At 34.7% G+C, this 11,806-nt stretch overlaps 1 protein-coding gene across 1 annotated transcript; it reads left to right on the top strand.

Moving 5' to 3' along the window:
* The first annotated feature begins 5,900 nt into the window (after positions 1-5,900).
* Positions 5,901-10,591, top strand: LOC149194556 (putative serine carboxypeptidase-like 23). Its single transcript, XM_089405116.1, has 10 exons — positions 5,901-6,625; positions 6,702-6,809; positions 8,198-8,293; positions 8,394-8,486; positions 8,763-8,848; positions 9,074-9,313; positions 9,412-9,545; positions 9,662-9,751; positions 9,941-10,046; positions 10,142-10,591. The coding sequence occupies exons 1-10, from the start codon at positions 6,241-6,243 to the stop codon at positions 10,280-10,282; spliced, it is 1,479 nt and encodes a 492-aa protein (XP_089261242.1). The 5' UTR covers positions 5,901-6,240; the 3' UTR covers positions 10,283-10,591.
* Positions 10,592-11,806: the final 1,215 nt, after the last annotated feature.

Here is an 11,806-nt window from a genome sequence, read left to right as displayed (position 1 = left end):
TAGGTTATTCAATCTCTTTTTGGTTTGAGATGCATGAGGACATGCATCACCTCAAGTGTGGGGGAGATGTTGGACCCTGCTTTTGTCTCTGCTCATACACTTTTCATACTAATTTTTTCCCTGTTTTAACCTACAATTGAACTCTTTTCATGTCATTTTGACCTCCATGTGCCTGGACTATACCAAATTCCTATCCAAGGTAAAAGCAGTACAAATGGTGTTGTTTTAGCTATTTTGATGATCAATATTAGGTAGTTGAATATGTGCTTCTTTGTTTAATAATCATTATGGATGATAGATGTGAAGATTGCTCTCACAGGGACCCAAGAATTCTGCATCAAAAGAGAATTTTGCACTCAAAGAAGGAACTATACTCAAGGTAGAAATCTAGAATTTCACTCTAGGAAATTACACTTAAAGATGTTCACTTAAGGATGAGCACAATAGTCAAAGTGACCTCATCAAATTAAACAAGGAAGATCGATGCTTCTTATGCATAGCCAGATTTCAGCTTCCATAACATAATTCGGTCTTATCATTTAGATATTGTATGGCAAACTGTTGGTTGCTAAGCCTGGATTAGAATGGAAATCCGATTGGAATCTCCATGATTTGATTTTTACTAAATTGTAATATGTAAACTCGATTATAAATCCTATAGAAACAATGTAGAAGGGATAGATACATGCATACAGACTGAGGAATCAAAACTTTGCTATTTTACTATTGTTCTACTGAGATTTATCAATGGAAATGATCTTTGCCTTGGTTTTGTGTTGAAGAAGAAATTGTGATTGCAAGAGCTATAAATGTTTGATATAGTTATCTGATCCTCTTCATTTTACTGTAAGTTTCATACCTAGTAGTGGCAAGGGCCCACCACCACTGGGCAATTTAATTCCGTAGCTAGTAGTCAATTTGATTTCTTTAAGTTTTAATTCACTTCTCTAAATTGTTCTGAAAAGAATTTAAATCTAGTTTCTAGTGTTTGATTGATTGTGTTAATTTGTTTCCAGAGCTTCTGAATTCATTTTGTTTACATAACATCGTTTTGGAATTCTGGCATATCTTTCTTTGGTCTCTGAGTGAGCTAGTTTTCATAAGGTTGGATTTGGTTATATGGTGAATGAGTAGATTAATTAGAATTTATAGTTGATTGGATTGTGCATTCACTACAAGTTGATCTCAATAAAAGCACATTCCTTTGATTTCTTCTTAGGCACTCTCTATTTTCAAAACGAATTAATGGTAACCTCTGTTCACTTCGTCTTCAACCCATCATGTTGATAGCTTCGATCCTTTGCTTCTAATTTTCATAGCCTCTGCGTGATTGTTCCATCTCTTGTTGCACAACAACGTTCACCGATCATAGGCATAACCCAAATCACAAGCATGTACTCAATGATCATCTCAATCCCTCCATAAAATCCTAATTACAAATACTTATCTGAACTCGAGAAACACTGAATGAATGTTGTATGTGAGGTTTATGCAACAAAAGAAATAGAATTCACAGTGTGGAGTATCGATTGATCGATCTCATAAGATCATTGAAACTTAACATAAAAATCCCAGAACTGTCAATTAAACTTGGTTTTATAATGATTGGGATAATTGAGTTGCTGAGATAGTTAACTCCGCTCTCTCTTTTCCATTCGTAACTTGCAAACAAGCAGATCATGTATTAAGCATTAAAAACCGATTTCCAGAACAGAGTTGAAGAATAGTTAGTTATTGAAGGATCACTTCTCTCTTTGATTGATTGGATCAGGCAAAGATTACTTTTAATTCAAATTTCTATTGTTTTGAAATAGAGTATAGGTTTGGAGTGACATAGGCTTATCAGTTTGAAGAGAAGCTTTCATGGGTTTGATAACAAGAGTTAGTATTTCATTTAGTTATGTTTTCCTTTCATGATGGTTGAATTCTAGAAGATTGTATTTTGTTAAGTGAGGGTTTGATAGCAGATTGAAAGTTATTGTGTCCTCTTAATTTCAGGCATAGATTTGAGATTTGTACTTAGTCATACAAGTAAGATGATTGAAATAGGTTTTTAGTTGGAAATTATTCTGAGTTGCGCTCAAGAGTGAAGCTTATCAGAGAGTCCTAAAGATTTGAAGTTACCTTTAAAAATTTTAGTTTCAAATCTACTTGCCTTTCAAACATGCTTGAAGAAGATTAGAATTTACAACTTTTCATTCAAGAGTAGCATAGGTAATAGAATTAGGGTTTCTTAGAGTTTTCATGGGATTTGAGTTATTTGATGAAGTATTTGGATCAAAAGTTTTTTCTTAGCATATATCACGTGATTCAGAGTGGGATTTCATTTAAGTATAATAATTTTAAAATACAGATTCATTAAGAGTTTCAAAGTTAAAATTTGATTATTGATTATGCTTGCTAGAATTTGATGAATTGTCTGCTAGATTCAGCTAAATCATTTTATAAAGGAAACTATTAGAACTCTGACCAAGAACTGAATTTAGAAAGCGCAATAAAACTCATGTTTACGAGACCGGATTGACATATAGATGCACGAGAATTAATACACCCATTAAATCTTTCAACAAGCTCGATATTGAAATCGTTGTATCTCTGTAATTTCATATCTCCAAAGTCTGAAATTTCATTTTGTGGTAGCCTTTTGAGTCTTATTTCCAACCCCATAAGTTAGACTGAAATTGGATTTTTCAGAAAGAGTTATCCCGAGTCTTCCATAATGACCTGATTATAGAATCATTTAGTAGATCAAACTTGTACATAGTGCCACGGGTCACTGTTTTGACCTTGAACTTGAAATTGATACTATAGTCCGTAAAATTTCAGTCACTTTTTACAAAATTCAAATTTGATGCTCAAAGAGAAAATTATGACGATTTCCGTAGGTTATGTGTTTGAGATAGAATTTTGGATCCTGCAAAAACCTTAACTTATATCATATCTCTGAAAATATAGTGAACCTATATCTAAAATTAGTATACTAAGTTCACTAATATTTTGGCTCCACGTAGTTGCAATTTTAGCTTTTGAAGCCTCATAAAAAACTATTATAGCTAAAATTCCAAGATGACCTATTTGAAGAATTGAAACTGTAGAATCCAAAGTTCTAATACCAAATGTTATGCAACTAGCTCACAAAATAGAAGAAAATATAGATTAACGACTTAAAAATTAGCCTTTTTGAGGGGGAAACCTCCTTTACATTACATAAATAAACAATTATTTGATGATACAAATGATAAGACCTCCTTGGTATATATAGGAGTTTAAGGTGTCACAATATAATCAGAGTCTACATAACAATAATAATGTAAGGGCACAACAATGACAATAGTGGGCTTCTATGGGGCACAACAATAACAACATGGGGGATACATGGGCACAACAACAACAATAGGGGGCTACACTAACAATAACAATCAGTGGGATACACTAGTATTAGAGGGACCTAACATATCCCCTCTTCTACTATCACAAAATATTTCTAACTTCTACACACAAACACACACACATACACACACAAGAGGAATCAACAACTAGGTCTCATACCCACATGACACTGGGTTGATTCTAACTGCCACCACTATAACCCCTAGGTGAACCATGTCTCCCCAAACACATGCCCCATAGGTAAACTTGGGGTATTTGAATATGGAATATCGTGGTATATAATACTTCATTTTTACAGCCATCTCCAATTGAGCTACTTGTGAGTGTCTTTAACATGTACACATATTAAATTAAGTTTGTAACTCTCTTTTATGGAGTAAAATTTTGTAGTTCCTTCTAAACAAGAAATTACATGAAAGTACTAAAATGGTTGGCCACTTGAAAATCCCGACCATATCCAAAAATTCACCCTTCTTAGAGAGGCAAAAGATGTCAACATGCCTAGAAATTCAAAATTTACCATAGAGAGACTAAAATATGGGCCTTGATAGCCATGGAAAAAATATAAATAAACTCGAAAAGAACAAACCAAAGACATAGAAAGATACTAAATAGAGGGGTATGAATCAGTAATTGCGAGTTGGATAGGATCCTTGTTGTCTCATAGCATGCCTCCAACTGAGGGGGGGATGAAAAGGTGATAATTCACTCTAGTCATCGATCTACGTCCTTCATTGTTAGTGCAGGTGTTTCATAGAGTGGAGAAGATTTACTCTATGCTCATATTGGACCAAGAGAACCATTCCTAAGAAAAAATTCAAATTCCAATATACATCCACCATGTGCATGTATTTTTTAAAGTTCCCACGTGTATGCGCAATGTCTCACACCCAATCATCAAAATCAAATAGAACCTTGGTATTTGAGGGGTGGTGCCTTTGGGAGGTCCTGTCTCTCTTAACATGATGGACCTCATCCTAAATAGGGCTTGGGGTAATCTCTCTAAACCAAGCAATAGTTTCATCCAATTGGTGATGAGTACATGTAATTTTCCACTCTTGGGTAGACATGGGCACACTGGCAATGCATGATGGGAGCACAAGGAAGGGGAAACACCAAATACCTTGAAGATGGGTGTCTGGAGGCAAAGAGAGGCCCATAATCAAGAGAGTTAGGTGTGAAGGATAGAGCTGCAAATGTGGCTCTAAAAAAATAATAAGGTTAATGGAAAATAAGAGAGATGCGAGGAGAGCCTGTGAGGAAAAGTGTCGAGTAGGGGAAGCACTACTAGAGAAGGAGAGGTGCAAGTGGGGTATAGGAGCCCAAAGATGAAATTCAGATGGAATCATCCAAAGCGACAACAAAGAACATCCATAAGGGATGGAAAACCAAGCAATAACACCATGAGTAGAAACCAAATAAGGAATCAGAAAGGAAGAGGAATACTTATGCACAAGATAAAGACTCCTTGACAAGTACAAATCTAATCCATGGTGGTTGGATTTTTTTTACAACATGCTTGACACTTGAAGAAAGCGAATTTCCTGACACGCCTGTAAGAAAGGAATGTTGGCTATACGAAGCAAAATCTCAAGTGAACTCGAAATAATTCTCTTTAGAGTTGTTAAAATTGGAAGTGGGAGAACTTCACTCACTCGACTTATGGGAATGAACAAAAATATGTTGATCCTTCCTAGCAAGCTCTCTTGATTGATAGGGAGATGAACTAGTAAAGCATCCCAATTATTATTTGCAAACATTGTTGTTGGCTAATTCCTGGGGCAAGATTCTCTAACGATCGACGTTATTAAAGCTGTGGAGTGTTAGAAGTGAGGCTGAAGTTGCCATGGTTAGAGATTGCAAAGAATGATTATTCACAAAGGAAAAACTTTGGCATACATAGTGAGAGATCACGTTGAGAGATCAAATTGCAATCGAGGAAAATGTGACTAGTGTGGGAGATATAAATAATTTTAGTAACCATAGTGTGTATTTACAAAATGGCAAAGAAAATGTGACTAAGGTAAAAGATATAAATAATTTTAATAACCATGATGTATATTTACAAAATGGCATCACCTTTTGTCAAAGCAAACCTTGAACATCCACTATGGGGTGTGATATCAAACCCCGCAATCGCATGCTCAGGTAAAATAGTGGCAGCACGCCCCCCACCCTTTCGCTTAATAACACCCCATCTAAAGGAACTAAGTCTCCAACACATTAGTTTCCATGTCAACTTGTAGACATCATTTGTCAATATCATGATTGGTAAATACCACCATTTTTATAACGTTGAAAAGTATGTAATATTCAACCTTGCTTGTAAAAACCAAAACACCGTCGTAATCATGTTTGTCGATGCCCTGACTATACGTGACATGTCCGACTCTGTATACGTGACATGTTGAAACAACTTTTTCTTCAGGATTATCGACGGACTTCTTCTCCCTCGGTTTCCAATCCACCTCTTTCTGGGATGTACCTGTTTCAGGGGCTCTAAGTAATGCATCTGGCCTTTCTTCGTTATCCTTATTTTTGGGTAAGTTTTGGGATATTTCAACATTTTGAAAAAGATGGCTTAATCTTTTGTAAATTTTGGAATATTTGAACGCTTGAACAGAGATGAGCGAAGCCAAATATTTAACTTTACTGATGTTCCTGAACTATTTTGGTAACAATCGAGGCCTCTATTTAGAGTAGTCCTGTAATTGATAACGCTAATCAACAAGAGGACCTGGGATTCTCCTCCGTTGGTTGATTGTCAAGGGGCTTCTCCTTATATTAGTCTGTAATTCGTAACCCTAGTCAACAACACGACTTGGGATTCTCCTTTCGTTGGTTTTCAAGATGCAGAGAATGCAGTTTTTTCTTCTCTCAATCTTTTTGGCCGCAGCGGTTGTTCCGTGTCATCAGCTCACCTCTCAAGGTGACAAACTGCAGTCGTGGCGCAAAGCTTTAAGATCCAGAAGCCGTACCATTAAAACTACAAAGTGGGAGAGTGAAAGCGCCACGATCAGCTTCAAGAATGACTCTGAATTTTTGACCGACGGGCCCTCGCAAGAAGCCGATTATCTCCCACACGGGCTCCCCGGGCAGCCAACCGGCTTCAAATTCCGGCAGTACTCTGGATATGTAACCGTCGATGCCAAGGCAGGCAGAGCGCTTTTCTACTATTTCGCGGAGGCCACTCGAAATCCCTCCAAGAAGCCGCTGGTTCTCTGGCTTAACGGCGGTAAATTCCCTTGAATATTCCTATAATAATTGTATTTCTTAGCTCTCCTGGTTCTCACAAACGGATGTTGTCGCAGGGCCTGGATGTTCCTCGGTAGGAATCGGAGCAATGGCGGAATTAGGGCCTTTCCGCGTTAACCGAGACGGAAGAACTCTGAGCCATAATCGCTACGCATGGAACCGAGGCCAGTATTGCCCTTTTTTATATGCGGGAATTGTAGAGAAATATATGCATATTTATTCATTCAGATCTATAGACCTTAAGTTTTTACTGGATTCAATTCACGTTTTTGCAACATAAATTAGTTCCATCTGGCATAGCTCTCACATTACAGATCTTGAATAGATTTCAAAATTTCAGAGTAGATCTTGAATAGTTTTCAACATTTCACAGTATGAGCTGAGATGGCTTCACTTTTCATGGTAGTAATTATGACGGCATTAGCTTAGTTTTATTAGTGGTCAAGTTTTAAAATATTATATGTAATTTTTTTATTTATTTTTAATTTAAATATATTATTATTATTATTTAATTTTAAAGTTACTGTTAAGTTAGATAATATCTTGGCTTGGAGTATGCCGTAAAACTGCTTCTGCTTGACTAAGAGCTCGTCTTCCTCGGACGTAAGGAAACAGGTTAACCGCCCAAGACCCAGAGGCATCTGGCAGGAGTGAAAGCCTGCTCCCTTACGGACCACCAGCGGGTTATTACAGGTGGCGTGGTTTTCCTTGATAACGGTGATGAGTCAAATCGACATTCGCGGATAGCAGCCAGAGATGGTTGTCCTCACTGTTGGTTTTGCCACCTTCGAAAAAAAAAAAAACTACATCAACTCAATTTAGTGATTTGATGGTTAAATCTAAAAAATATACATATTTTTGCTAAATATACAAAAACATACCTATTTTATCTCTATAGTTTTGAACCTATAACCTCTTAAAATTAAACACATCTTAAAAAACATATGCTACTAACCATTAAACCTACTCAATCTATATTACTAAATTTGAAAATTTATTATTATTTAATTATATTTTTAAATTTTATGTATTTTGTGCTCTAATTTTAATTTTAAATTATGATCTCAATTTTATAATTTCACTTAATACGTAATTGTTTTATTAATTTTAATAATAATAATTAAATTTTAAAGTAATAATATAATAAAATTATTTATATCACCAAAAAAATTATAATTATTAATTTACTATTTGATTACTTAATGTATATTAATATATGTTGAATTGAGAGACAAATAATTTTGTGACACTACATTATGTGGACACAAACCTACTCTATGTTCTTCTTTATCTTATCTTCTTTTATAAAGTCCAATATTAGAAACGACAATTTTTTTAACCAATATACACACTTAATATTCTATTTTTTTAAAAGAAATCCATATACTCAACGAATAAATGCATATAATATGTACTGAAATCTGGACCATAGAAAAATATTTTCCTACTCAATAGGACTACAAACTCTTTCAGGATAATGACTCTTTTTGGATACATTTTTAACTCGATGTTATGTTAGGTTAAATTACTAAAAGGTCCATGCTTCCCGCAGCGGCGAACGTACTGTTTTTGGAGTCTCCAGCAGGCGTCGGATTCTCCTACACGAACACAACCTCTGATTATACGCAAACTGGCGACAAACTTACGGGTACCTTAGTAAATTATTTTGTCGTTTTTCTCGAAAAGAAAGAGCGTTTAAGCGATGCTAGGAAATCTAAACTTTTTAATGTGCTTTTTCTATATTCCAGCCGAACAATCGTATGCATTCCTGGTAAACTGGTTCAACAGGTTTCCTCAGTATAAATCCCGAAGGTTTTACATTGCAGGCGAAAGTTATGCAGGTAGTATCGTTTGCAATACCTGGGGTGCCTTAACCGTTTTGTTATTTTCAATTTAGTTGTGATTAAAACTTTGATGAGAGTAATTGCAAGTTGCTACACAATAAGTAATGCACGAGTCTCATTTTTCAGAGATACAATACTTTTGACAGACATTGTACTAGAACTTGTTAACAACTGTGATACTGTTGGTGATTGTAAGACGAACTATTTCAGCGAAGATCGAGAAGGAAATATTTATTTTTCAGTGACGGTGTTAACGTTGGTTGTTGATTGTAGGATATTACGTTCCCGAGTTAGCTTCAAAAATTTTACAGCACCAAAATTTGTCGCAGGCATCGTTTATTAATTTCAGAGGAATATTGGTGAGACGTTCAACTCACACTTGTGATTTATAAAAAACTTCATCGGTCTCAAAACAAAATGCATACAAAGAGAATTCTATATACGAATATTTTTTTTATTATTACCTATGCGAAGATTTCGGGTATAAAACTTGCACACAGTATAGAAAGCCATCATGCTAAATTCTTTAATGTAGAAACTTATGTACACAATCAATCTGAGGCGCCCACATTCAATTTATGCAGGTGGGAAATGGCGTAATGAATAGTGAAACAGATTTTATTGGAACATTTCAGTACGCATGGAATCATGCATTGATATCAGATCAACTTTATGAGCGAGTAATTGGCAGCTGTAATGTTTCAAAAGTGGATGTAGACTTGTGCAATGATTTGGAAGAACAAGTTTATAAAGAAATGGGAAATATCGATATTTACAGTATCTATGCTCCCATATGCATAGATAATTCATCCCAACTGGCGAGGGTAAGAACAAATTATATTTATTCTTTTATGGTTGACATCTCAAATGCATCAATGCTTTTGCTAAAGATTGACTGTACTTATGATTGATGTGTAAATAGCAAGAAGAAGCAGAAATTCCAGGATATGATCCTTGCATCGACAACTACGTATCCGCGTATCTTAATAGGCCCGAAGTTCAGAAAGCCATACATGCAAATTTAACAAGCATAACTTATAACTGGACCGAATGCAGGTATCAGTCTTTAGAACTAGTTACTAATATGATTTATTGCGATAATTTATTTTTCCAATCTCATTATGCTCACAACTTAATGTGCTAAAATATGGTTTCACGTGAATCCGTATCAGTGATGTTCTGCATTGGGCGGATTCTCCATCAACTGTATTACCAATTTATCGTCAACTAATTGCAAGTGGGTTGCAAATATTTGTTCTCAGGTATAAGTACATAAAACAATTTTAATAACCGTTGGAGTGTATTATGAATTTTTTTTTTTCAGATTGGTTTGTTGAAAGTTTGAATTAGATCCATTTCTAAACAACTACTTCAATTAATTCCTAGAGCGTAACGAAATTCCCTGTTCATTCATGTATTTTAACAACAGCTTTTTCTTGCTTGGTTTTCAGTGGAGACACGGATGCCAGAGTTCCTGTGACCGCGACAAGACTCTCCATCAATGAGCTCAAGCTTCCAATTGAGACTCCATGGTACCCCTGGGTTAACGGCCACGAGGTATACACAATAAAACCAGTGTCATTAATTTGACGGATAAACTCTTGATGATAATATTGATTTTATCTCACCATGCGCTCTCGCCGGTGGTGCAGGTCGGTGGATATAGTGTGATTTACAAGGGTTTGACATTTGCCACCGTGAGGGGGGCGGGGCATGAAGTTCCAGAATATCAACCGTCCAGGGTTTTAACGTTGTTCAAATATTTTTTGAAAGAAAAAGCCTTACCAAGATAATCTGATTTGATCGAAATTGGTTGTAATTAACGGAAGGCCTTGCCAACAGATTTTATCGAAATTGCCCGCAATTAAGGGAAGGCCCCGCAAAAATAAAGAGATCTTTATTGAAATTGCTTTCATTTGAGTCTGCAAAAGCAGTCCTGATAATGGTTATCGTCCGCATATTCTCTTGGTAGGAAAGGTTGTTGGAGCAATATCTTTATCCCTGGGGTTGGCATTTGCTGCCCGTAGGCATTTATTCGAATGCCAATTCTATGATTACAAGGATATAATCAGTGGGGATATTTCCTTCCTGATTTTAATATTTTTCTTGGCCTTCATGTCATTTCTATCAAATTTGATTATGAGTGATTTTTTGGTCCATTTGGATAATGATTTAGCGGTGACTGAGATGGAGATATATATCTATATTTTTTATTTTTAGGTGCGTTAGAGATAAATGAGAGGTAATTGTGGTGGAGAATTTTTTATTTTTATTTTTTCGTTCATTGGGATATTTTAGTAGCGATTGTGGTGGAGATTTATTTAATGTGCCGGCGGCGATAAGTCAGCCGTGATTGAGATGGAGACGCTTTTTTTTTCTTTCTCGTGGGTCCGTTGGAGACAAGTCAATAATATTTTTGGCTGGGTCCGTCGGAGATAATTCAGTGGTGTGATTGAGATAGACATTTTTTGTGGTCCGTTTGAGATTATTCAGTTGTCATCGAGACGTAGATTTTTTTATATTTTGTTTTATTAGTTAAGTATTCCAAATTCATTGAATGATTCTTTCGAATATGATTTAGTTTGTTTTTAATCGAAGAATTTTGTATAAAGTAGCTTTCAGTCCAGCCATAAATACATAGTCTTATTTGGAATTGGATTATCTTATCAAATCTTCTCACTTAACCACTAATCATTGTATTTAGACTTTCAAATATGATTTGATATTTATTTATATGGTTTTAAGATTTTTAATTAATTAGTTTTATTAACTTGACCACTAATCACTGTACCCACTAATCATTGTACCAGATTTTTTAGACTTTCAAATATGATTTGATATTTATTTATATGGTTTTAAGATTTACTTATATGGTTTTAATATTTGTAATTAACTAATTGTATCAGTGTAACTAGATAGTGCCTAGCACTTTCATTTATTTTTTTTATTCATTTATTTTTTTTAAGTAAATCATGCAGAGTTTTTTGTTTTGTTTTGTTTTTTTTTTTTTTTTTTTAATATTTTGAAAATATTATGTAACAATTAAATTTTATGAATTAAATCATTGTACCCACTAATCATTGTACCAGATTTTTTAGACTTTCAAATATGATTTGATATTTATTTATATGGTTTTAAGATTTTAAGATTTTTAATTAATTAATTTTATTAACTTAACCACTAATTACTACACTACTAATCATTGTACTAGATTTTTTAGACTTTCAAATATGATTTGATATTTATTTATATGGTTTTAAGATTTTTAATTAACCACTAATCACTGTACCCACTAATCATTGTACTACATTTTTTAG

This window comes from Pinus tabuliformis, chromosome 2_2, assembly GCF_031772625.1.
Source record: "Pinus tabuliformis cultivar Carrire ecotype Pingquan chromosome 2_2, CPIR1, whole genome shotgun sequence".
Lineage (NCBI taxonomy): Eukaryota > Viridiplantae > Streptophyta > Pinopsida > Pinales > Pinaceae > Pinus > Pinus tabuliformis.
This window is presented reverse-complemented; position numbering and strand designations above follow the sequence as displayed.